This window comes from Maniola jurtina, chromosome 28 (genome assembly GCF_905333055.1).
Source record: "Maniola jurtina chromosome 28, ilManJurt1.1, whole genome shotgun sequence".
In the NCBI taxonomy this organism is placed as follows: domain Eukaryota; kingdom Metazoa; phylum Arthropoda; class Insecta; order Lepidoptera; family Nymphalidae; genus Maniola; species Maniola jurtina.
In genome coordinates this window covers 6,538,760-6,566,675 of record NC_060056.1, presented here as the reverse complement: position 1 = coordinate 6,566,675, position 27,916 = coordinate 6,538,760, and the positions used below count along the sequence as shown (strand labels likewise).

The 27,916-nt window shown below is 37.8% G+C and overlaps 1 protein-coding gene and 1 long non-coding RNA gene across 2 annotated transcripts; both read left to right on the top strand.

Moving 5' to 3' along the window:
• Nucleotides 1-10,150: 10,150 nt before the first annotated feature.
• LOC123879355 (serine/threonine-protein kinase ULK3-like) lies at nucleotides 10,151-24,431 on the top strand. Its single transcript, XM_045927020.1, has 14 exons — nucleotides 10,151-10,318; nucleotides 11,272-11,429; nucleotides 12,416-12,500; nucleotides 13,248-13,302; nucleotides 14,694-14,781; nucleotides 15,838-15,953; nucleotides 16,885-16,982; nucleotides 18,107-18,259; nucleotides 18,705-18,797; nucleotides 19,842-19,906; nucleotides 20,791-20,936; nucleotides 21,467-21,573; nucleotides 22,769-22,861; nucleotides 23,514-24,431. The coding sequence occupies exons 1-14, from the start codon at nucleotides 10,232-10,234 to the stop codon at nucleotides 23,577-23,579; spliced, it is 1,410 nt and encodes a 469-aa protein (XP_045782976.1). The 5' UTR covers nucleotides 10,151-10,231; the 3' UTR covers nucleotides 23,580-24,431.
• Nucleotides 24,432-25,455: 1,024 nt separating this feature from the next.
• On the top strand, nucleotides 25,456-27,509 carry LOC123879379. Its single transcript, XR_006798989.1, has 2 exons — nucleotides 25,456-25,577; nucleotides 27,255-27,509. It is a non-coding gene; the product is annotated as an uncharacterized LOC123879379 (long non-coding RNA).
• Nucleotides 27,510-27,916: the final 407 nt, after the last annotated feature.

The following is a 27,916-nucleotide window of genomic DNA, read 5'->3' as shown; positions in this document are numbered from 1 at the left end:
AAGTACAAGTGTAAATTAAAAATTTATAACACCCCCGACAAGTGAAGGTTACAGTAACTAGAAAAGAGCTGATAACTTTCAAACGGCTGAACCGATTTCTTGAATTATAGCTAAGAACACTCTCGATCAAGCCACCTTTCAAACGAAACAAACTAAATTAAAATCGGTTCATTAGTTTAAGAGCTACGATTCAACAGACAGATACACACGTCAAACCACTGGCACCCTGGTGTGAGTAAAAGTAAACCACGAAGACGTTCTCAGTTCTCTCTAGTGAACGTAGCTTAAACTACGCTAATTTAATAAGTTGTTCTGAAGTCCTTACATAGATGGCGTAAGTTACTTTAATTTTATATAATACTAGCGACCCGCCCCGGCTTCGCACGGGTGGACATTTATTTTTTTTATTTTCCGGGATAAAATATAGCCTATACGGATTCGGAAGAATCCCTCTAAGTAATGGTAAAAGAAATTTTGAAATCGGTCCAGTAGTTTTTGAGCCTATTCAATACAAACATACAAAAATACTAAGGTTTCCTCTTTATAATATTAGTATAGATTCACACGAGCGTTAAAATAAAAGAAAAATAACAAATAAAAATATTTTATTTCAGACAATAATAGCATGTCCATAATTTAGTTATATTCAAATTAAATTACGTACATTAAAAGTAATATTAAAATGAAATAATTAAAATTAAATTAATAAAAATTAAAAAAAAAAGCGTCGCGTTGAAAATACAACAGTGCATGATAAAAAACATATAAAAAGCAGATACTTGGGAATGCTATTTGAACGCTTTTTTTAACGGGCGTTTAATTTAAGCTCTCGTATCAATCAGGCCTAAAGATACAAAGAGTCTAGATTAAAATCCGAAAGTTAGAATTCATAATTTTCTACGGAACCCTAAAAAAAGATAAAGCTTTTAAAGCCGCTTAACTTTAAACGTAGGTACCTTCTTTCTGATTTCCGCCCCTCTTGAAGTATTGCAGAATCTTCTCTCGCATGCCCTTCTTCATATCCGACTTCTCTTCCACCTACAACAAGACGTGAAACTGGTTTATTACCCAACTGCGGCATAGCCAAAAGGAAGGGTTATGATTTTAGCAGTCTATGTATGTATGTATGTGTGTGTGTATGTTTGTATTCAGATTCTGTGTGTTCCACCGTAGCACCGAAACTACTGGGCCGATTTTGATGAATGAGGTGTCAATCGATTCGTTGTAAAAGTCCGGGTGATATAGGCTACCGAGAAAACTAGCAAGAAACTCGGCGGTTGCTCTTTTCAAAGATTCGATTTAAAATAACATTACGCTTTGTACAAAAGAACATGGCTTTAATAATTTCCCTAGATGGCTATAATAGACCTTGTCAGTTTATTTTTATTTTTTCATTTAAAATACCGAGCAAACGAGCAGGCGGGTCATCTGATGTTAAGTGATTATCGCCACCCATGAATATTTGCAGCACCAGAAGTACCGCCGATGCGTTGCCGGTCAAATGTTTCAATCGGCCAAACGGCCGATGGGTTGTATTTATGTGGTTTAAAAAATCTCGTGACAAGTCTTCAATTTTCCAAGATAAAAGTTTCCTATTTCCTAGGACCGATACCATTACCTATACCAGAAAAAACCGGCCAAGTGCGAGTCAAACTCGCGCACCGAGGATTCCGTGCTCGGGTATTTTTTCCGACATTTTGGACGTCGGAAGAGCGTCGGGCGCGAACCCAGAAGGACGCAGGTTCGAATCCTGCCGGTTCGCCAATTTTTGATATCATATGTACTCGTATATGTATTTAAAAATATTCACAAATTGCATATTTTTTCCAGCGTGAATTTTATGTCGCATTACGCTCTATATGATTGCAAGTGTTACAGAATTGCGAAAAATATCGCGCGATTTTTATTCGCCGTGCGGAAAATTTCGATTTACTGGATTTATTACCAAAAATGGTAAAGCAATTTTACGGTCGAGTCGTCATAAATTAAGAACTCTATAATGGAGCTGGGCAGTTCTTTCGTTTTGATATATTATAGTGAGGCGTCGCGCAATGGACCATAAATCGGTATTGGACGAGGTCGCTGCCGGCTGCGGGTAATGGCCCTTGACTCCATCGAACGGGAATATAGACCTATTCCTACGTGTGATATTTTTCTATGATAAAATAGACAGCAAACGAGCAGGCGGGTCACCTGATGTTAAGTGATTACAGCCGTCCATGAACATTTACAGCACCAGAGGATCGCCGGATGCGTTGCTGGCCTTTCAGGAATTCGTTGGTCCCCTTGAATAACCCCACGTTGTAATCTAATGGGAACACCGCCGATGGGAGTTAATTCCACAGTTTGCATTTACGTGGAAAAAAGAATCTGGCGATGTGTGAGTTAGGATCCGATCGAGATAATTTGGTAATTTTATAATAATAACCAACCAATAGAATCAAATCCAAGATTTTTTGTCATTTACATAATCTTCGATTGTATAATAAGCTTTTTTCAGGAGCATACTTTTAACACATTTTTTAAACTTGTGTAAAGGCAAGTCTAAAATTGACTGTGGAATTTTATTATAAAATATTACACTCATTCCCACAAACGATTTTCCAACTTTCCTGAGGCGGAGCGTAGGATATGCGAGCCTATCACGGTTTCTAGTTTGCCGGTCCGGTCGTGGAAATCACGGATTTTTTTGTAACTAAGAATGTTTCCCATACCCGCTCGTCACGCGGGTGTGCCCCTCATACCCCGATTGCAATCTCGACCTGTCGCGTACTATTAGGGTTGCCAACCGTACTATACTGTATTGTACTGTATTTCGGGTCCGCGTACTATTTATTGTTGAAGAAACATATAGTACACAAAAATACTATATTTTCGGTTATGAATTCGAAATGGCGAGAAGAAAGCAACAGATGTAGTATAGTATCACATAGGTAATTAATAAAATTGAGCTTTTGATTTACGTTAATTTAATAATAATAATTGAATGTGATAAAGCATAGTATGACACTTTTATTTTGGACGAAAAATTGTTAAAAATGCAAGAAGTGCATATCAATATAATTTTTATAAAAATTAATAAATAACAAATAAATATCTCCGTCTACTTTTTGCGTTTTCCATAAAATACTACCTATATATTTTTTAAGTGTACTATATATTTCTATTGCTTAGTCTCAAAAATTCTATATTTCACTGAAGAAATGTTGGCAACCCTACGTATTATAGATAGGTATATACTTACGTTTTCCTTCTGTTGTTTCTCCTGACTTTGCTTGTGCCCCGTCACAAAGCTGTACATTGCCTTCAATTCACCAAAGTCCCGACAATTCTTCACAAGTTAACCAGCTAAGTACCTACTCAAATCCACTAATTTATCAGCTTTTCAGTTTTTCTAGAGAGAACCCATATTTTAATTAATACCGTTATAAGTTAGGATCTAGGTGAAATAAAGAAAAGAAAGAAAAAGAAAAAACATTTTTATTTAATTGATGTAAGCTGGCACACACATTGGCAGTTATACCTTACGGGTTAAATTATACCGGCGCCTTTAACAGGGCTCTCTCCGTCACTCGTTTCATACAATCGTAGTTCCAATTTCATTTGAATATTAAGCAACCAAAGACCATGAAATTTTGCAGATATATTCTAGAAACTAATATCTGTGTCTGTGGTGTTTTAGATTTTTCTAAAAATATGTAGTTATAAAATTACAGGGGCTCAAAGATTTGTATGAAAATTTTAAAGACCGCGTAACTTTGAAACCGAATATTTTAACAGAAATCTGGAAAACCACAGACATAGATATTTGTTTCTAGAATATGTCTGCAAAATTTCATGGACTTTGAATGAAATTGGAACTACGATTGTATGAAACGAGTGGAAACGAGTGACAGAGAGAGCCCTCTTAATAAATAAATAAAATAAATAAAAACAATATTTCAAGAATAAAATGTAGGCAAATGTCTACTTCACTATGAAAAAAATTTGGAAAAATTTACAACTAGACCATCCTCTTAACCAGTGAGCTATCGAGGCTTTCCCTTAATGTCTCGGCAAGCGATGCAATAAATATAAAGGCTTATGTACGTAATCGTATTAACAGGCCTCTCTCCGTCACGTACTCCATACAATCGTAGTCCCAATTTCATTTGAATATTGAGCAACCAAAGTCCATGAAATTTTGAAGACATATTCTAGAAACTATATCTGTGCCTGTGGTGTTTTAGATTTTTCTAAAAATATGTAGTTTTAAAATTACAGGGGTTCAAAGATTTGTATGTGAATTTTTAAGACCGCGTAACTTTGAAACCGAATATTTTAACGGAAATCTGGAAAACCACAAGCATAGATCCCCGGGACCGGGGAGGGATAGGTTCCCGGAACGTTTCTACAAAATTCCATTGAGTATGATTGGTTAGTATTCCAATGAGAGACGAACTACGTTTGTATGGGGCGAGTGACGGAGAGACCCCTCTTAACTATGGTACAAGTTGGTACTCTGCCAGGCGGGTAGCGCGGGCGTGACTGCCTTTGTATGTTGTATCATAAAGACCAGTTTACACCGTGCGAGTTGCTGGCTGGACAGTAGACAGCTTTGACGACCTGCCCGGCGCTGTGGTCAGTGATCTTATTAGTGCGATGGCATTTACGTTTTTGAAAAATACAGTGGGAACTTTTTGCTTTTCTGGGATGAAAAGTTGCCTATTTCAATTTCCGGGATGCAAGCTAAAACTAAGCTACCAAATTACACAAGAAGAAAAGAGCTGATAACTTTCAAACGGCTGAACCGATTTTCTTGGATTATAGCTAAGAACACTCCTGATCAAGCCACCTTTAAAACAAAAAAAGACTAAATTAAAATCGGTTCATTAGTTTAGGAGCTACGATGCCACACACAGATACACACACACGTCAAACTTATAACACCCCTCTTTTTGGGTCGGGGTTAATTAATCCGATGCGATAGGCTGTCCGCAAGTGCAAGCCTCGTGTGATACGTCCAATACGTGCAAGTTGCTGCACTACAGCTACTGGCCAGGCCAGCTCGCACGCTAGCTCGTACAATGTAAACCGGGCATAAGAATGTGTGCGCTGTGCGCTTTAATAGCTATTCAGTTGGCATAAATACAGACATTAATGTACGTTATACTGGTAATACTATAATCCGTTTTTCCATAGTTCACTTAAAACGCAGAAACCTTCAGAAACGCGTAAGCGACGCCACTTGCCTGGCGTTTAAGACTTTTTGTGTTAGTTTTTCACTCGTTTCGGAACGCTAAATCGCTTGGAGGCACGCCTTTGCTGGTAGAATGGTAACTAACCACGGCCGAAGCCCCCAACAGCCTTTCGTTGAACGGAATCTGATACTAACCTACATACATACATACATATACATACATATACATACATACATATACATACACTGCTAAAATCATAACCCTTCCTTTTGGCTCTGCCGTAGTCGGGTAAACAACGATTTAGATCGAACCCTGTTATATTATATAAATGTTGTGGACGCTAGTTATTGATATACATATCGGTAATGTAATAGTTTGTAAGTTAGTATATATAAAATGTTAAATATGTATATTGTTAGCGTTCCTTAATAAATAAATAAAAAATAAATAAATAAACCCTGGACCCCTAACTAGTGGGTCGTTAACGTAACGTTCGTAACGTTCTAACCACTAGGCTATCATCGCCCTTTTTAGGGTTCCGTACCTCAAAAGGAAAAACGGAACCCTTATAGGATCACTTTGTTGTCTGCCTGTCTGTCCGTCGTGTCTGTCAAGAAACCTATAGGGTACTTCCCGTTGACGTAGAATCATGCGGTAGGTGGGTAGGTCTTATAGCACAACTAAAGAATGAATCTGATAATCACGAATTTGTGGTTACATCAAAAAGTTAAAAGAAAAAGTGTTTCAATATTCAAAGTAAAATAACTATACCAAGTGGGGTATCATATGAAAGGGCTTTACCTGTATATTCTAAAACAGGTTTTAATTTATTTTTATGCGTAACAGTTTTTGATTTATCGTGAAAAATGTCGGAAAAATTATCCCTCAGTGCGCGAATCCGACTCGCACTTGGCCGGTTTTTTATTCGTAACTTATCTATTTATAATCTGTATCGCGTAGCAGACAGGGCCGGTGTTGCCACATTAAACATTTAAATCCGCGCGCGTGAAATGTCCTTATTCCGTACGCGACACGCGTGTCAGACAATATCGCACGTGTAGTGTGACGCGTGAGAGTGACGTGTACGAGCTCCCACCGCAAGAACCGCACACGTACTGCCATTGGCTGCGTCGTGCAGGGCTGACACTCAGCTGTTACAGTACCAGACAAAATATTCACACAAAACCGGCCAAGTGCGGGTCAGACTCGCGCACTGAGGGTTCCGTACTCGGGTACTTTTTCCAACCACACCACACCTTCCACACACAACCACAAATTCGCGGTTTTCAGATTTATTCCTGTACATGTGCTATAGGACCTTCATGATTCTAGGTCAACGGGAAGTACCCTATAGGTTTCTTGACAGACAGACAAACAACAAAGTGATCCTATAAGGGTTCCGTTTTTCCATTTGAGGTACCGAGCCCTAAAAATAAAGATTTGTTGGAAATTGGGAGGAGGCCTTTAAACAGTAGTGGGCCAGAGTTCAGACTAGATAACAGGAAAGTTTAGTTTACTTACCTATAACCTTGTTAGAATTCTGTAGCGTATCACACTATCACACTTTCACACTATTATAAAGGAGAAAGTTTGTGTGTGTGTGTGTGTGTGTATGTTTGTTACTCCTTCACGCAAAAACTACTGGATGGATTTGGCTGTGGAATAGAAATAGGTTATATCCTGAATTAGTACATAAGCTACTTTTTATCAATCAAAGAGTTTTGCGAGAAAAAACGTGTTTACGTGTAGGGGAGGTATCCCAAAAATATTTTTCCAAGATTTCCATTTTGTCCGCGTGATTAATATACCTACGCTAAATCATAACCGCGGATGGACGGACAGACAGATGGACATGGCGAAACTATGAAGGTTCCTTATTTACTACGGAAACCTAAAAACTGTCAAAACGTCTTTATTCCTTAAATAAACTTTATTTTGGAGATTGAATAATCGGCCCTCAAAATAATTTCCATAAACAACACAAAATAAGTCACCATTGCCCACACCCTAACTCCTTACTCACCCAGAATATTTTAATTAACCTTACACCCACATTATTACCGGCAAGCGACAACCCTGAAACACGGCATTACAATGCAGCATCCCATCCTAGCGTGAAACCAACTTAACAATACCACCCACTCACCACTACAGCACTCTTATTCCCTGGTAATAAGAGTCATTTTAACTAATGAGAAGCGCAAAACGAAGTTGGTGTAATGTAATTTAACTTTTCGCATGCAGCAACAGTTTGGGGACGGATGATAACGCGCCAAATTATTTATTAGCTGCGAAATATGCGTCATTATGTTATTACATTATGTACTTTTTAATGCGTTTTTATGGTTCCGTATGTCATAAAGAAACAAGATAAAGTTCAAAACTTTTCAGCTAATTTTTCCGCGTGGATTTAGTTTTTTCGAAATCCCGTGGGATCTCTTTGGTTTTCCGGAAAAAAAGTAGCCTACATTATCTGGTCTTCAACTATATCCATGCAAAGAATCACATCGATCCATTGCTCTTTAGAGGACAAACTAACAAAATATACACTTTTGCATTTTTAGGGTTCCGTACCTCAAAAGGAAAAACGGAACCCTTATAGGATCACTTTGTTGTCCGTCTGTCCGTCGTGTCTGTCAAGAAACCTATAGGGTACTTCCCGTTGTCCTAGAATCATGAAATTTGGCAGGTACGTAGGTCTTATAGCACAAATACAGGAATAAATCTGAAAACCGCGAATTTCTACAGGTCTTGTCTGGTGGGACGCTTCGGCCGTGACTAGTTACCATCGTACCAGCAAAGCCGTGCCGTCAAGAGATTAAGCCTCCCGGGACATGCCGATGCCGTGTAGAAACCAAAGGGGTGCCATACCCCTTCTAGATTAGCCCTTTTACATCTTAGACTGCATCATCACTTATCACCAGCTCTTGAAAGAGCTTACTTGTATCTGAGTAAAAAAAATAATCCGTAGTAACCAGAATAAAGCGCCGGCCACGAAGGCATGCGTCGCGTCGCGCGTAGACATAGCGCGTAGCATTGCGTTGTAATGTATGGAACTATAAGACATGGCATACCGCTTGCGTGGCGTGAACGTTCGCGTAATGCGTGCAGTTATGTCTACGGGTTGCGAAACTGAAGTGGCAATGGGCAGGGCACATAGTTGGAAAACCCGTTAAACGTTGGGGTCCCAAGATGCTGGAAAGGCGACCTAAGGGAAAGCGCAGCATTAGTCCGTTGGAAGAGCCCCCACTAGGGTCAAGAGACCTATGTTTACCAGTGGCTCTATTCGTTGATGATGGATTGATGTTATTTTTAACCCCCGACCCAAAAAGAGGGTTATTATAAGTTTGACGTGTGTATCTGTCTGTGGCATCGTAGCTCCTAAACTAATGAACCGATTTTAATTTAATTTTTTTTTGTTTGGAAGTTCTTAGCTATAATCCAAGAAAATCGGTTCAGCCGTTTGAAAGTTATCAGCTCTTTTCTAGTTACTGTTACCTTCACTTGTCGGGGGTGTTATAAATTTTTAATTTACACTTGAAGAATATGATGATTTTTGAAAACAAGATTTTTTATAGTGACGTCTTTTACGATAAAGTTATTCAACCAAGCATAAAATGCATTTACATAATAATATGAGTTATGACATAAAAGATAACTGATAAGTATGTTTCGCAAGTTTCATGATATTATGATATTATTATACATTGAGTAAATAAGTAGCTCTGATAACTAGATAGTTTGTTAAGAACATGCTAAGTTCTTGAACACAATAGGTAGTGCTATGCATGACTTTATACACTCGTACAACAAGTTTATAATAAGCTTGACATGTTAACTTTATAGTATTAGGTACTTATTATATTACTAGCTGTGCCCGCGACTTTGTTCGCGTGGAATAGTGACTTTTCGGGCAGCGTGATTCTTTAAATTGACATAACTTTTTTATTTATGACCCGATTGATATGAAATAAACACTAAATGTTAAGTGAAGCTTACTAACTACAATATATTAGTGAAAACCGTATCTAAATCGAATAAGCCATTTCTGATATTAGCGTGCACAAACACACAGACAAACAGACAAAAAAAAATTAACTACAATTTCGGGTTCGGCATCGATATAATAACAACCTCTGCTACTTTTTGTTTTATATATTTCCATTGTACCGACACTTTTCTACAATTTTATTATAGTTATGTATAGATGAAAAGTTAAAGTTCAGTCTTCGATAAAAAATCCATACTAATATTATAGTCTGTCTGTCTACTACCTTTTTACGGCCCAACAGTTTAACCGATTCTGATGAAATTTAGTACAAGGTTAGCTTATATCCTGGTGACGTATATAGGCTTATATCTTTATAACGAAAAATCAAGGAGTTCCCGCGGGATTCCTAAAAACCCATCTATACTTTGTATGACACTGTATTTCGGCCAAACGATTTTGATAAATTAATGATACATCATTAGATTTGTCTTGATAGCGCGAATGTCATTGTATAATTTCTGTTCCGTGTATAAAATTGTACTGGGTAGGTACATAAAACTCTTAGAAAATCAAGATGGCGGATTTTATGCACTTTAATAAGCGGGCTGAAAAAATGCAGCGCAAACAGCAGTTGGGTTTTTTGAAAACTTTTAAAATGACTTGTTGATTTTCTGGGATAACAGTAGCCTATGTCCTTCCCCGGGATGTATTCTAAGTCGGTAAGTAGGTACCAAATTTCAACAAAATCGGTTCAGTGTTTGGGCCGTGAAAACGTAGCAGACAGACAGACACACTTTCGCATTTATAATATTAACTAGTATGAATTCAGACGAGACGGATGAAGTCCTTTATAGGATGAGCCAATTACTATTAGTTTTGCATTTAATTTTCTACCAAAATGTGTGATATTGGCAACTAACTGGCAATACTTCATATCACAAAAGCTGTCAGCTGTCATAACAAACATTTGACGTTTCCACTTTCATAATTACGTTAAAATTCGTGATTTTATCGCAAGAATACTAAATTCCTGCCAATGAAGCAACATTTAATGTAAAACATGTCGTTTCCAAAGATCGAAGGATATGTAGTCACTGAGAAACTCGGTTCGGGCAGCTATTCAACAGTCTATAAAGCGTATACTAAGGTAAACAAGTGTAAATTAAAAAATAACACTCCCGACAAGTGAAGGTTACAGTAACTAGAAAAGAGCTGATAACTTTCAAATGGCTGAGCCGATTTTCTTGGATTATAGCTAAGAACACTCTCGATCAAGCCACCTTTCAAACAAAAAAAAACTAAATTAAAATCGGTTTATTAGTTTAGGAGCTACGATGCCACAGACAAATACACACGTCAAACTTATAACACCCCTCTGTTTGGGTCGGGGGTTAACAAAGACACACACTATTAGACCTTTAACAAGCGATTTTAACTGTATTTAAAAAAAAAACTATACTTAGTAGTTCAATTATGAAGATTTTATCTAAATTTAATTTCATTAATCGCATATTCAATCATAAATAAGGTCATAGATGTATTTAAAAGTCCTTGAAATAAATGTGAGAATAATTTCCTAATTTTTGCTATTAAAATAATGTTTTATTTACTAAAACAATCTAGGATAAGCATTCTATTCAATAGTGTAAAATTTATTAACATTTATACAGAACTTAAGTTATAATTGTAAAAGCATTTGGTCAAACAATGTGAGACTCAGTAAATCAACGAGTGATTTTCATTAAAACTATGAGCTAAACATATTGTTGCTATTATGAGTGAGAGAGACAGAGGACAGCTTTGCTTCTCCTGTGCACAATAGGTAATAATTTTTTTAATGCTTTTTTTCTCTCTCCTCTGGCTATACAAAGATTAGCCAACGTCAAGTTTGTAGTTATTTGTAACAAGTTAGGGAACTATACAAGAATAGACCCAGTCTGTGCTGGCGCTCGCCGACACACGCACGGCACCCCCTTAGAGCGCTTTCCAGTCAGTTTTAACAAAAAAAAAACACTCCAAAAAGGCAAAGCACACCCGCCAGCTAACACCAACACAGACAAAGTCCTCTTTTTAATGCTTATTCTTCTTTATAATCTTCAGGTGGGTGCCAGAACGACTGTAGCAGTAAAATGCATAGACAAGTCCCGCATCAAGCACTCTGGCACTGCCATAGACAACCTGGTGACAGAGATAAGATTGTTGAAGACTCTCACACACCCACACATAGTCCACATGAAGGAATTCACTTGGGATGACAGGTACTATCCATACTTTTATGTATCTATGTTCTGCGTGATTTGACCTGCAATTCGCTCCAGCAATGCGCGGGACTTCAATTGCTTTTATACATGGCATAGTATTGTTTATCAAATCTTTGAAAAGAGCAACCGCCGAGTTTCTTGCTGGTTCTTCTCGGTAGGAAAGGCATTCCGAACCAGTGGTAGATGATTTTGACGATTCAAAAGAACTTGTAACAGTCTAATTGAATAAAAATATTTTGAATTTGAATAGCCAAGTGGTTAACATGTTGGTTTCCTATTTAGAGGTCCCGGGTAATCACCATGGGACCCTATAAAGGTCAAATATTCACCTGATGCCCAGTATAATGAAATTTTAATTATTAAGCCTTATCTTGACAACTTAGATCTTTACTGAAACTGTAACTAAATTGGGATGATGTGTAGGTCAAAAGTAAATTGTTTCTTTGGAATAATTATATAGAGGGTTTCCTAAAATTCTTAAAATCAATGTCCACTGTTAGTTTCAAGTTTGCTAAGCATTTTAAATTATTGATTTAACTAAAAGAGTACTATGAGATGAAGAGATGGATGAGCCTTTAATAATCTCGTGGGAACACTTTGATTTTCCAGGATAAAAAGTAGCTTATGATGTAAACCATATTTCATCAAAATCGGTTAAACAGTTGGGCCGTGAAAAGGTAGCAGATAGACAGACAGACACACTTTAGCATTTATAAATTACTAGCTGACGCCCGCGACTTCGTCCGCGTGTATTTCTGTTTTACGAAATCCCGTGGCAACTCTTTGGTTTTCCGGGATAAGAAGTAGCCTATGTGCTAATCCTGGATATTATCTATCTCCATACCGAATTTCAGCCAAATCCGTCCAGTGGTTTTTGCGTGAAGGAGTAACAAACATACACACACACACATACACACATACACGCAAACTTTCGCCTTTATAATATATGTGTGAAGTGTGATGTATGGATATGGATTTTGCAGAAACATCTATATAATAATGGAGTACTGCTGTGGAGGAGACTTGTCCAAGTACATACACAGATACGGGAGAGTGCCAGAGAAGCAAGTAAGTGGCTCATACTTCTTCTTTCTTTCTGGGTTTCTGTTTCTCACTAAGCCTAAGTTCTGATAGAGAAAAATGATAATGAATGAAAAAAAATCAAAACTAATCCTTACTCTTATCCATTAAAAAGTTTTGTTCTCTATCTCCAAATATATTCATTCAAATAGAGAACCTGCTTCTTTTTTTAACCCCCAACCCAAAAAGAGGGGTGTTATAAGTTTGACGTTTGTATCTGTGTATCTGTCTGTGGCATCGTAGCTCCTAAACTAATGAAAGGTGGCTTGATCGAGAGTGTTCTTAGCTATAATCCAAGAAAATCGGTTCAGCCGTTTGAAAGTTATCAGCTCTTTTCTAGTTACTGTAACTTTCACTTGTCGGGGGTGTTATAAATTTTTAATTTACACTAGTTGTAGTCTGTTAAAAATAGTGAATGTTTTTGCAATTTTTCTCTATGAAATACTACTAATATTACAATAAAAATTTGTCTAAAATGAATGCAATTTTATTGTTAGGACTTGGCTGAGTCACATTTGTTAAAAGTGAAATGATTTTTTCACAAATTGCACAATCATTGAAAATATTAGAATGTGAGAGAAGGTAATGGGTGACCACTGGACCTTAAAGTAATTTTCCATAATCATAATCATAATTTATTTTGAAAACCAGTATCCTGTACTGGTTTTCAAAATAAATTATGATTATGATATATATTGAATTCTCAAAAATTCTGAACTAAGTAATTTCTTGCAGGTGCTGTATTTCCTTCAGCAATTGGCATCAGCATTAAAGTTTTTAAGAGAAAAAGGTAATCCCACCAAAAACATTTCATGTAAAGATTGCCAAGACTCACAAGTTCATAATGTTTTCACTGTTAAAAAGTTATGAGATCTCTATTAGAGCCAAGCCCCTAGCTGAGCTTAGATTTGTGCTGACCATGGGAGCTATCCCAAGTCCAAAGTATATAGCTCTTAAGCGCTCTTGGCTGTACCACATTTATACCAATAAATAACAAATAACTCTACTAACAAGCTCTGATTCTACAAACCCTACATTTAAAAAAAAAAAGTATGGCTTGGCAGTTTAATGTTTGTGAAACTATTACATGACATAACATATTTTAAGTTCATAAGGATCCAATCCAATTCTCACTTTGCTAGCGTGGTAGATTAAAGCCGTTCTCATTCTGAGAGGAGACCCGTTCTCAGTAGTGAGCTGGTAACGGATTAGTGGTGATGATGATTTGCAGTTGAAGTTAATTTAAGCAACAAAGTAATAACACACGGTATCCTTATAAAGTACGGAACCCTCAATGCACGAATCCGACTCGCACTTGGTCATAATCATAGTCATTTATTTGGAAGACTTTATTGCACACACAAACATATATACAGAAAACATTAGAAGAAACTATACTAGATGGTGCAAAGGGGGCCTTATTGCTATAGAAATCTCTTACAGGCAAAACTTGGTGTACGGATTTAGTGACCAGAGCGTGGGATGGTTGCACAAAATTAAATTGCATACAAGTAATAAATACAACAAAGATAATGAAAACCATTTATTTTGCCAGAATATGGTACATCTAACATAAATATATCACATAGGTCTTAGCTCTTAATATCATCTACATATTCTATTAAATCTAAATTAAACATATTACATACTCCTATATGTAAAAATCAATCAATCAATCAATTTATTTATTAACCGGACAACAAAAATCCATTCAGTGTTAGTAACAATAAAAACTTAAAAACTATGTTAGTACTTAATTACTAAAAGGGAATTTAAAAAAGCTTAGTCGTAGTTGTAGCTTTAGTTTTAAGTTACATAATTTATTATCACCACTATCCACTTATAATATTATAAAGGCGAAAGTTTGTATGTGTGTGTGTGTGTATGTTTGTTACTCCTTCACGCAAAAACTACTGGACGGATTGGGCTGAAATTTAGAATGGAGATAGAATATACCCTGGATTAGCACATAGGCTACTTTTTATCCCGGAAAATCAAAGAGTTCCCACGGGAATTTTAAAAACCTACATCCACGCAGACGAAGTCGCGGGCGTCAGCTAGTATCCTATAAATTTAACAATTTCGACCATCAAAAGGAGTACAATTGCACCTACTTTGAATAAATGATTTTGACTTTGACTTTGAAACCACAGTGTGTTTGATATTAAGTTGTCTTCACAGGTGTAGTCCACATGGATCTAAAACCACACAATTTGCTGCTCCACAAAGGATCTGAGGGGAAATACATACTCAAGGTAGCGGATTTTGGGTGAGACACAAAATACTACATTACTGTCCAGGCTGGAAATAAAGCTATTACCGCCCGAGTCCTTTACACTAAACGATGTTGTTTATTGATATTTCGGCCGAGACATTAAAACAACAGTTTTAAACAAGTGTAAATTAAAAATTTATAACACCCCCGACAAGTGAAGGTTACAGTAACTAGAAAAGAGCTGATAACTTTCAAACGGCTGAACCGACTTTTTTTGATTATAACTAAGAACACTCTTAATAAAGCTACCTTTCAAACAAAAAACTAAATTAAAATCGGTTTATTAGTTTAGGAGCTACGATGCCACAGACAGATACACAGATACGCACGTCAAACTTAACACTCCTCTTTTTGGGTCGGGGGTTAAAAATAGTAAATCCTGTAAGCTCTTAACTTTTGGAAGATATTTAATTGCTTAAAACACACATAGCACGTTTCGCCCCGACACCGGAGCATCCTCAGATGTAGACCTTACAATGTCTGATTGCAAAATCTTAATTCTCTCTCCGGTGTCGGGGCGAAACGCGCGTCGAGTGGTGTTGGAATTTGTGTGGTGCTGCGTAATATACAGATTTCGTTAGTTTAGCGGATTATAGCAAATTAAGCTTTTGGTTCCTTGTATAGAATAGAATAGAATAGATTTTTATTCAAATAAACTTTTACAAGTGCTTTTGAATCGTCAAATAATTTACCACTGGTTCGGAAAGTTCCTACCGAGAAGAACCAGCAAGAAACTCGGCGGTTGCTCTTTTCAATTGTTCAATTTACAATAATATTCTATACTATACAAGCAATTGCAGTCCCGCGCATTGCTGGAGCGAGTCAAATCCATGCTTTTTTATCATTTACATAATCTTCGATTGTGTAATATGCTTTTGCCAGGAGCATACTTTTAATGGATTTTTTAAACTTTGGTAAAGGCAAGTCTAATATTAATTGTATATCATGGATTTCCGCAAAATAACGCCTGCTTCTTTAATACAATCTACATATTACAGTTATACTAATGATGGAGTTTGGCAAAGTAATGCCTGCTTGTATCCAACACAGGTTCGCTCAGCACATGTCGGAGGAGTCGTCACGCCACGTGCGCGGATCGCCGCTGTACATGGCGCCTGAGATGTTACTTGGGGAACACGACGCCAGGGTCGACCTGTGGAGTGTAGGTGAGCTTCTATCCCACACCTTATCCACCCAAGGGTACCTTCCCTCACCTCCCCTCTCATCTACCTCACCCCTTCTCCCCTTATTTATTCACTAGAGGATACCCACGACTTCGTCAGCGTGGATTTAGGTTTTTGAAGATCCCGTGGGAACTGTATGATTTTCTGAGATAAAAAGTTGCCTATTTCAATTACAGGGACGCAAGCTAATTCGGTACCTTTCATACAAATCGGTTAGATGGATGGGTCTTTGGGAATCCCGTGGGAACTCTTTAATTTTCCGGGATAAAAAGTAGCCTATGTCCATCCCCGGGATATAATCTAACCCTGTACCCGTCAGAATCCGTTACACTGTTGGGCCGTGAAAAGGTAGCAGACAGACAGACAGACAGACAGATAGACAAACAGACACACAGACAGACAGAAACACTTTCGCATTTATAATATTAGTATGGATTTATTTTATTGAAAAAGGCACACTAAACAGGTTGTAACTCTTAAAAGTCTAAATATCAAAATAATAGATCAAATTCAAATTTCAAATTCAAAATATTTTTATTCAATTAGATTAGACTTTTAAAAGTTCTTTTGAATCGTCTACCACTGGTTCGGAATGCCTTTCCTACCGAGAAGAACCAGCAAGAAACTCGGCGGTTGCTCTTTTCAAAGATTTGATATACAATATTATTCGGGCTCCAAGCAATGACCCCTAATAAGTGTACACAGCAATTCATAAATAAATATCCTCATCTCAACAGTGCGTCACGTTCGAATTTCAATTCGTACTTTGCAAGCTAGCGAGCAAAATAACCACTTTCCACATAGATTTCAAAGGGTAAAAGGAATCTTTTCCGATCGAGTGAATTGAAAGGGTTGTTTCATTTGCCACAGCTTTAAATGCGAGCAATTAATGTATACTTATGTTTGGTTGCAGGAGTCATCATGTACGAGTGTCTGTTCGGGCGCGCGCCCTACTCCTCCGCCACGTTCAACGAGCTCATCGACAAGATCCAGCGTCGCGCCCCCATACAGGTCATCATCATCAACCAGCCACCAAGCTAGCCACCAAGCAATTACCTATAATTATAGACCTTACAATGCGCAATCACTTTGTATTGGAACTATGTTAATAAAACAAGGGAATTGCTAATTAATCACACTAATATGTATTATAAAGGCGAAAGTTTGTGTGTGTGTGTGTGTGTGAGTATGTTTGTTACTCCTTCACGCAAAAACTACTGGACGGATTTGGCTGAAATTCGGAATGGAGATAGATAATATCCTGGATTAGCACATAGGCTACTTTTTATCCCGGAAAACCAAGAGTTCCCACGGGATTTCGAAAAACCTAAATCCACGCGGACGAAGTCGCGGCGTCAGCTAGTATTATAATAATTTTAAATGGATTTTACAAACGCAATACAATGGCACACAGTGAAGGCAAAAAGTGACAGATGACAGATAATACAATGACATAAAACAACTAGTAATGTATGGGTTCTTTGGTGTTGTACTTATTTGCATTACTTTGCAATAGTTCATTGTATTGTAAGGTCTACATCTCCTGAGGATGCTCCGATGTCGGTGCGAAACGTGCGTCGAGTGTGTTCTGATGGATTTGTGTGGAGTTGCGTGGTGGTACTTGGGGCTTGCTTGGTGGCTGGCTTTTCCTGCATACTTAGCAGTAGGAGGGCGGGTGGTGCATGTTGTACCATACAAATTTGCCGTTTCCAGTGGATATTAGCAAATTAAGCTTGTGATTCATTGTATACCATGGACTTCCGCAAAGTAACGCCTGCTTCTATCCATACTGTAATATTATAAATGCTGTCTGTCTGTCTGTCTGCTAACTTTTCACGGCCCAACAGTTTAACCGGTTTAGAAATTTGGTACAGTGCTAGCTTATATTATCCCGGGGACGGATATAGGTAGGTTTTATCCCGGAAAATCAAACAGTTCCCACGGGATCTTTATAAACGGACGAAGTCGCGGGCATCCCCTAGTACAAAATATATTCTATTATCTGCCAAACCACACTTGACCAGCGTGGTAGACTATGGTCAAAATCCTTCTCATTCTGATAAGAGACCCGTGCTCTGTAGTGAGCCGGCAATGGGTTAATCACGATGATGGTGATTCTATTGTATTGTATGTAGATTCCAGCCAACGCGTCCATATCCCCCGGCTGTCGCGACCTGCTGACGAGGCTGCTCCGACACGACCCGGAGCAGCGGATATCGTACGACGACTTCTTCAACCACGAATACCTGGACCTAGAGCACATGCCTTCCAAGGAGAACTACAATAAGGTACAGTTTGCAGCAATGAAATACAGACCTTATTGCTTGACGTTAAGATTTGAAACACAAGAACAACGGAGATTCGTGCTATCTCGCTCATAATTCGCGCGTAAAAAACATGGCGCGTAGGCAACTATCTGATTATTTTGTTGTGTAAATATCTACTCTATAATATGTGTACTCTGGGATACAAGCTATCTCCGTAGCAAATAAATGATATCCATGTCTTCTTTGACTAGCATTGAATTAAAATGTTCGAGAAATGAAATAAGCCTCGAATGCGGCCCGAAAATTAACAGCCCATATGCTTATTTTAAATTACTCCAATTTTCAGACTTATTGCTTTGGAACCAGGCCACTTGAGCAGTGTCATTTTGTTTGAGTCCTCGTCTACACCTACTATTATAAGTCAATGTTGGTTAGTGATACCAGTTATCAGGGGAACCGGTTGCAGGCGGTGGCGCTGATCAAGCTGGCCATCGAGCTGGAGTGCGCTGGAAGGTTACCTGAAGCATTGACCGCTTACAGCGACAGCTTGCGCTATTTGGTGAGAACACTGTACACAACACTAGCGTCCCGCCCTCACTTTATCCGGGCTATATACTTTTTAACCCCCGACCCAAAAAGAGGCATGTTATAAGTTTGACGTGTGTATCTGTCTGTGGCATCGTAGCTCCTAAACTAATGAACCGATTTTAATTTAGTTTTTTGTTTGAAAGGCGGCTTGATTGAGAGTGTTCTTAGCTTTAATCCAAGAAAATCGGTTCAGCCGTTTGAAAGTTATCAGCTCTTTTCTAGTTATTGTAACCTTCACTTGTGGGGGGTGTTATAAATTTTTAATTCACACTTGTTGTCCAGTAAATTGTAATTGTTCAACGCGGCATTGGCTTCGAATGACCTATTTACGGAACGTTCGTTGACCTCTAATATCAGTCAGATGTTTTATTTGCAATATATTGTGAACTTTTAAAAAATACAGCATTTCTTAATTATTATTTTTTTGGAGTTCCTTTTATGGTATGTTATCACTTATAAGTAATTAGTTGCTATCATTTGTCTTAGTTTTTGCTAGCACTCTAGTTACGCCGTGTACAATATCTGCCCGCAAAAACGTCGCTTCGTGATGACCACGACCGCTCTGTCAAGAGTGTTACGACGAACAAGAACAATACAAAAGCGACTTTAACTATGTAGAGATTATTATCTACAAGAAAAATGCCCGCGACTTCGTCCGCGTGGATTTAGGTTTTTTAAATTCCTCCCTCTTTGATTTTCCGAGCTAAAAAGGTGCCTATGTAAACCGGGATGCAAGCTACCTCTGAACCTTTCATATAAATCAGTTAAATGGATGGGCCCCTTAACAACCCCGTGGGAACTCTTTGATTTTCCGAGATTTTCCTGTCCTTTCCCGGGATGTAAGCCAAGCCTGTACCAAATTTCATCAAAATCGGTTTGAGTGCCAGGCCGTGAAAAGATAGCAGACAGACGGACACACTTTCGTATTTTTAATATTAGTATAGGTTGTAATCGAAACCTCTGTTAGTACTTAGTAATGTATGTAGTGTTGCAAGTAAGTTCCCCTCTGGGCCAGGTGCCGGCCGTGGGAGCGGAGAGCGACGCGGTGCGGCGGAGCGCGCTGGCGGCCAAACTGAGACAGTAAGACATGTATTTACTTACTTATTACACTAATCAAAGCAAAAATAACATTATTAATACTCTCAATCAATTAAGCAGCCTGTTTGCGTCCACTGTTGGACATAGGCCTTCCCGAGAGCGCGCCACCACACACGGTCCTCCGCCTTCCTCATCCACCCGCTCCCCGCTATCCTCTTAAGGTCATCAGTCCAGCGGATTGGAGGTCCCACACTGCGCTTGCTGATACGCGGTCTCCACTCCAGAACACGTCTGCCCCAGCTGCCATCAGTTCTGCGGCAGACGTGCCCACTGCCGCTTCAGCCGGCTAATTCTTTGAGCTATGTCGGTCATTCTTTACGGTCGGTCGGTCTTTGAGGTGTAATAATAGTCTAACTATAAAGAATAGTATATAAAGTTTCAACCGACATCTTAAGAAACTATTGCTTAGCTGTTAGATCAAAAAAAGCCTCAATAGCTCAACCGGTAAAGGAGTGGACTGAAAACCGAAAGGTCGGCGGTTCAAACCCCGCCCGTTGCACTATTGTCGTACCTACTCCTAGCACAAGCCTGACGCTTAGTTGGAGAGGAAAGGGGAATATTAGTCATTTTAACATGGCTAATATTCTTTAAAAAAAAAAAGGGTAAGATACAGAAGGCAGTGGTTCTTGAGACGGCACGCATTGTGAGGAGGTTCCTCACTCTGGAGCCCTGGTCACTGGTGGCTTGCGTCCAACCCACCCCGCTGCTATTGTGACGCGAGCGCGCGCGCGTTTGTGTGTGTGTGTGTGTGTTAGTAAGTTATATTATAATTATGTAATTATATTCATTAGTTATGTTATATTATATTTAGTATGTTATATTAAATACAGTTACATATATTATACAAGGTATATTGACATGATCAGATACATGGACCGGGCGGAGGAGATCAAGCGGATAGTGAAGGGTCAAAGCAGTCCCACTCCTTGCAACACCAGCAGTGTACACAACCCACAGCACCAACCGCACACGCAACCCACAGCACTACCTGCGAGCAATATCACACACAGTAGTGAGTATTCAGACTAGAATAGAAAAGGAAAAAAGAAACCTTTATAAGATCATCTCGTTGTCTGTCTATCTGTCCGTCTGTCGTGTCTGTCAAGAAAACCTATAGGGTACTTCCCGTTGACCTAGAATCATAAACTTGGCAGGTAAGTAGGTCTTAGCACAAGTAAAGGAAAAATCTGAAAACCGTGAATTGGTGGTTACTTACATAAAAAAAAAATTGTGTTCATGAACAAATAAATAATAGTATTTACAATTTTCAAAGTAAGATACCTATACCAAGTGGAGTATCATATGAAAAGGCATTACTTGTACATTCTAAAAGAGATTTTTATGCATAATAGTTTTTGATTTATCATGCAAAATGTAGATAAAATTCCCGAATACGGAACCCTCGGTGCGCGAGTCTGACTCACACTTGACCGGTTTTTCATGTTGCCTACAGCTGATGTTAGTTGAACTTGCGCAGTGACTGAATTTTATCGGTCTATCTGGAGTAGAGTAGTATGCTTTAGTTTAATCCCTCAATTTCAGCAGAGACGTACGTAGATCAGAATAGACGCGCTGAGCGCAACACCGACGCCCGCATGGACACCGACACCAGTGGCGCTGACGTCACGGGAACACCACCAACTAACGGAGTAAGACACCTTACCATACCTTGTAATACAAACAAGTGTAAATTAAAAATTTATAACACCCCCGACGATCCAAAGTATCTGAGTTTTCCAAAACATCATTTTCAAATAAATAATTATGTATTTAGGCAACGTCCATCTTGACAGCTTGACATTTGTCAATTGACATAATATTATGAACCTAACGGTTATCTAACCTTCTTTTCTACATGAAAACTAGAAAAGAGCTGATAACTCTTAAACGGCTGAACCAAATTTTTCAGATTATAGCTAAGAACACTCTCGATCAAGCCACCTTTCAAACAAAAAAAACTAAATTAAAATCGGTTCATTCGTTTAGGCGCTACGATGCCACAGACAGATACACAGATACACAGACACACAGATACACAGATACACACGTCAAACTTATAACACCCCTCTTTTTGGGTCGGGGGTTAAAAAGGGCAATACGCGCAATTTATAACTTAAAACCACGCGATTCCCTCCGAGAAGAATTTAAGGAAATAGGTATCCTTACAGTAGCCTCCTCAATATATTTACAAAATTCTCTACTCGTCTGTGAAAATCCCGTCAAAATCGGTTCAACCGTTCCGAAGATTAGCCCTTTCAAACAGACAGACAGACAGACAAAAATTTTAAAAAAGTTTGATTCAGTTATGGTACCATTGAAATAACCATATGAGCCTAATATGAGGTAGTTATTTCGAATTTACAGACAGACACTTCAATTTTATTTATTAGTATAGATAACATAATTTTTGTAAGGCAAAATATTCTGGGGTTTGTGTGGTGGTGGTGGTGGTGCGTATTACTTGCTTGGTGGCTAGCTTTTCTTGTATGTTTAGCAGTGGGAGGGCGGGCGGTGCGCATCGCACGCTGCATGTTGCACCATGCAGATTCGTCTGGTTTAGCGGATTATAGCTAATTAAAGTTTTGGTTCCTTGTAAATGACCCATTTCCCATTCATCAATCATCAAGGTCTGCACACGTACGTAGTCGAAATCCCATGGATACGTACGAAGCGATTTGCCTCCTCGTTTCTAATTCGAAATTGTATTGTATTGTGTAGTGGCTGTAATTTTTTTGAAAAAAAAAACTAATATGATGGCTGAATAGCGCCATTTTGAAATGTGAATTTTTTTATTTTCTTTTGATTTAGTTTTTTCATAAATACTAGTTTTACCTATTATTTCAGTCACCACCTGAAGTCAAAAGCAAGCGTCAAGACAAACGCGGAGCCCTAGCGAGGCTTTTGCGGAGGCCTGTGCCTTACTTGGACAAAGACACGGTAAGCATACCTACAGTTAAAAAAAAAAGGTTTAAAATTTCTAAATTCATATTTTTACCCGACTACGGCAAAACCAAATGAAGAGTTATGATTTTAGCAGTCTACGTATGTGTGTATATATGTAGGTTTGTATTTATGTATGTTCCACCGTAGTGCCTAAACTACTGAACCGATTTTGATGAATGAGGTGTCAATCGATACGCCATTATGGTCCGGGTGGCATAGGCTACATTTTATAGGAAAAATACGACCTGATCCAAAAAAGTTGGGGTCTCCAAATTTTTGCCTTACCTATTGTATCAAGTGAAAGAGGAAAAAATTCTGAGTTCATAAATATAAATATAGTATAAAATTAAAATACGCCGAGTGACGGAAAAACAATTTTATACTATACTAGAGGATGCCCGCGACTTCGTCCGCGTGGATGTAGGTTTTTAAAAATCCCGTGAGAAATCTTTGATTTTCCGAGATAAAAAGTAGCCTTTGTGCTAATCCAAGGTATAATCTATGTCCATTCTAAATTTCAGCCCAATCTGTCCAGTAGTTTTTGCGTGAAGGAGTAACAAGCATACACACACATAATTATACACACAAACTTTCGTCTTTTACTATTAGTGTGATTAGTGTGATAATGAAATGTTTATTTCCACAGACAGACGAATCCCAAAGCAAATCTCCGAAGTGCGATGAGCCGAATGATACTTGCAAGATTACATAAATATAATTACTATTATTTATATGTTCTAAAAAGGAGACTTTGAGATTTTATGTAATTTTCAGTATTTTTATGTTCTAATTTATTGTTGTAAGGGAACTGCCATAGCTATTATTTTGTTATTTCTTTATAAATTTTATGCTAATTCAATTGCGTGAGGGAAACATTAACTTTTTTTTTAAATTCCAATACAAGCTAGCCCTTAACTATGATCTCACCTGGTTGTAAGTGATGATGCAGTCTAAGGTAGCGAGGTAACTTGGAAAGGGTACGGCAGTTTCATTAAACTCATACCCCTGATCGGTTATTACACGGCATGATACCAATACAAGCTAGCCCGTAACTGTGATCTCATCTGGTGGTAAGTGGTGATGCAGTCTAAGATGGTATGTTATGGCGGGCTATGTTTGGGGTACGGGTAAGTTTCATTAAACTCATAACCGTGATCGGTTTTTAACAGAAAGCTAAATCGCTTGGCGGCACGACTTCGGTAGGGTGGTAACTAGCCACGGCCGAAGCCACCCACCAGGCAATCACTTATTTTACTTTAGTTACCACTTACCTTTGCTGACAGTAGTAGCAGCTATGAAGGCATAATATTTAATAAAATGTATTGTAAGTGTTAGGCTGAGACCTATAGAGCGCACTTTGACTTTGCTCAAACTTAAGACACTGTTAAAACGAGACAGTGTTATACCGCTCGCATAAATCTGTCTCGTTTTAACTGAAACTTAAGTCTAAGCAAAGTCAAAGTGTGCTCTATAGTCAGCCTGATAGTGCCTTGGAAGCTTTTATAAATAAATACCTAGTTACTTAGTAATTGTTTGTATATTATGCATAATAAATTTCTTATGATTTTAATCGTGTTTTTTTTAATATTTTAAAGACAAAGCTTTGGTGTTGATTCTGATGGTTTTTCTCTAAACTAAAATGTATCTACATCTTTTTAATATTGCTAGCAAAGGTCTAATAGAAAATGATTTTTTAACGAACAACTTAAAATTTTAGTGCTATGTTTTAAGCACTGCAAGACTGGCGCCTAAAGTCACAAGGTTTGACAGTTTTAAATTAAAATAAGTTTATTTGTCCTTTTCTTATTACATTGGTAAGAAAGAGATGCGAACGCTCTAAAATTTAGTTGCCATCAGAATCGGTACCATTCCCTGTCTAAGGCTGAGATCTATAGAGCGCACTTTGACTTTGTTTACACTTAGTGGACTTAAGTTTCAGTTGAAACGAGACAGAGTTATATGAGGATATACATCTGTCTCGTTTTAACCCTGTCTTAAGTCTAAGCGAAGTCGGAGTGCGCTTTATAAATCTCTCCTTACATCTCAGGTTGAAATCCATAGAGTGCACTTTGACCTTCCTTAGACTTTTGAGTTTCAGTTAAAACGAGACAAATTTATGTGAGGAATACATCTGTCTCGTTTTAACTCTGTCTTAAGTCTAAGCAAAGTCAGAGTGCGTTTTATAAATCTCTCCCTAAATCTCAGGTTGAAATCCTTTGACTTTGCTTAGACTTAAGTTTCAGTTAAAACGAGACAGATCCATGCGAGTGATATAACGCTGTCTCGTTTTAACAGTCTTAGGTCTGAGCAAAGTCAAGTCAAAGTGTGCTATTTTCAGTAGAAGCTGTTTTCCGACGGCGCGCAGTGTGGTAGTGTTGTTGTATATCCTGGTAGGTAAATAACTGTTCTTATAAATACCTTTCAGTCACAGAAATATGTAAACTGCACTGAGATCACAATTCCAATGCGTTATATTAAGAATATGATACGGAAGTTGGAACTTTTTAAACACAAAACAAAATGCAAAAGCAAGTTTTGTCTTAGTCTGTTGTTTTTGAACTTCAAATTCAAAGTAGTAAGATGCCAAATCTGACATTAAAAGGAAAACAATGTATTTCTCGCACAGTATAAGCTAATTTAAGTTCTGTAATGATGTCATAAAATAAATATAGATGACTGAGACGCAAAACAAGGACCAAAAACCCAGCGTGTAAGTATTAAGGTATAGTTTAAGTATGTACCTACTTGAAGGAAACTATTAAAATACATAACAAAGTTCATATAAAAATACCAAGTACTTAGTAAACGTGTTTCAGTGATTAAATAATTTGCTTTGTACATAAAACTCATAGGTTCCTACGTTGTTGTTTTACTATTTTAGTGAAAAAATACGTGCCTACCTATTTAAAAGTGCCGCGTAAAGACAGCAAATTCCATAGACCACAATGTTTTTTTTTTGTTCTCGTAATAATAACTTTCGGTCAATATGGGTAACTTAAGAGTCAAGGGCAATTGGTTACTTATGATTTCTAAATTGCTTCTTGTGAGATGGAACGCTTCGGCTATGTACGCCAGTCAAAGACGTATAGCTAAGTGATATTTTAGCGTTCCAATACGATGCCACATAAATTCGAAGTTTGGGTTTATCAAAAACTAAAGCTACCCTTGCGAAGCCAGGGTGGATCGCCAGTGTAATATCAAAAGAAAAGTCCTGACTTAGTGTCCAACCAATGTCCAGACCAAACTTTTGCACAAAAGTTTCTTAAAGTTTCGCACAGAAGTTTCCTTTGTAATATTATAATTGTACCTAGACAAAAAGTAAGATTAGATTTTTCTGAAATTCCCACGGGATAGAGGATTTATATTTTCACAAATCTGAGGTGCGGGTGGTCACTTGTTAAAAAATATAATTTTAAATTTTAGATGTATCAAAAATACAATACGAGAAACACATACTAGGACACCCATAGACCAACTAAACAACAGAGACCGCAGACCTAGGCTTATTCTGATCGGCCTAGGTTTAGGTGGAACAGCAATCGCTTTAACTGTGTTAATATTTAAATTCCTAGTCCATCCTCATGTAAGATTTTAAAAATTACCTGTATTTACCTATAACATGCACTTGTTTTGTACATCCTCGAGTATCGGAACGATATAACTCCAAAGTATCTAAAATCTAAACTACGTTGTTTTCAGATTTCAGTTTGTTCATTAAGTTGTATATTCGGAATAATAGGCTCTGCAAAAATCCTACTATGCGACGAAATACCCCAAATACTGAAATAAGAGCTCCAATAGTAAAATTATTTCATCACTAGATGATTCCCACAACTCCGTCTACATTAATTTAGGTTTTCTATCCCATGGGAACTTTTTGCTTTTCCGGGATAAAAAGTTACGGAAGTCAATTTCTAGGGCGCAAGCTATCTCTGTAACAAAATTCATATAAATCGGTTAAACGGATAGATCCTTAAGAATCCCGTAGGAACTAGGATTTCGGTCCGGTTCCGGAATAAAAAGTATTCTGTGTCCGTCCTCGGGATGTAAGCTAACTCTGTAGGTACCACATTAAAATCGGGTCTGCGGTTGAGTCGTAAAAACGTAGCAGACAGACAAAATTCTAAATATTTTTATTCAATTAGACTTTTTCAAGTACTTTTGAATCGTCAAAAGCATCTAGGTACTACACAGACAGGCACACACTTTTGCATTTATAATACCTATTATTAGTATGGATTAAAACCGCAATTAAATAATCAGCTCTATCTACCAAAGTAGATCATTTTATTTATTTATTTATGTTGTTTAATCAACTTTATTGCTTAAAACTATGACAAAGAATAAAATACAGGGAAGATTTACAAACAATTTATTTATTTTTCAGCATATTATATAAATTAACCCAACATGACTAATGAGAAGGAAAAAACAACCATGAAGCCAGAAATGCACCGTCAGCCTGCTTTCAGAATAAGGGCGCCTTTGCGCGGCGAAAATAGTTTCGTAGGGCGGAACATTATGTGCATAGTCTTATCCGGAATAGCTATAACGATTATTGGATTCATTATTGTGATGGTGATTTTCTTGTGCCGAGAATATGCTTGAAAGAATAAAATGTTTTTGACTATTTTGGTATATTCAGGTGCTGTTTTATTATAGTTTATTGCAAATAAAATATTATATGTATTTTAATGGGCATTAGTATGTGCCTTTCTGATTAGTTGTGATCTTAGCAACCATTAGCACCTGCGTTGGCCTGGTTGGGTTAAAAGCTTAGATAAAAGAACTTTCGAAGTGTTGGATGGTTGAACAGTTGTTCTTCGTATACAGCTATTTTCACGTCCTTAAAGCAAATATTACATCTCCAACGAGGCGCTGCCGACGAAAGTCACTAGTACCGTTTGTATCCGGCCTTAGGTTGATCACACTAATATTATTAAGAAGAAAGTTTGTATGTGTGTGTGTGTGTGTGTGTGTGTATGTTTGTTACTCCTTCACGCAAACACTACTGGACGGATTGGGCTGAAATTTAGAATTGAGATAGAT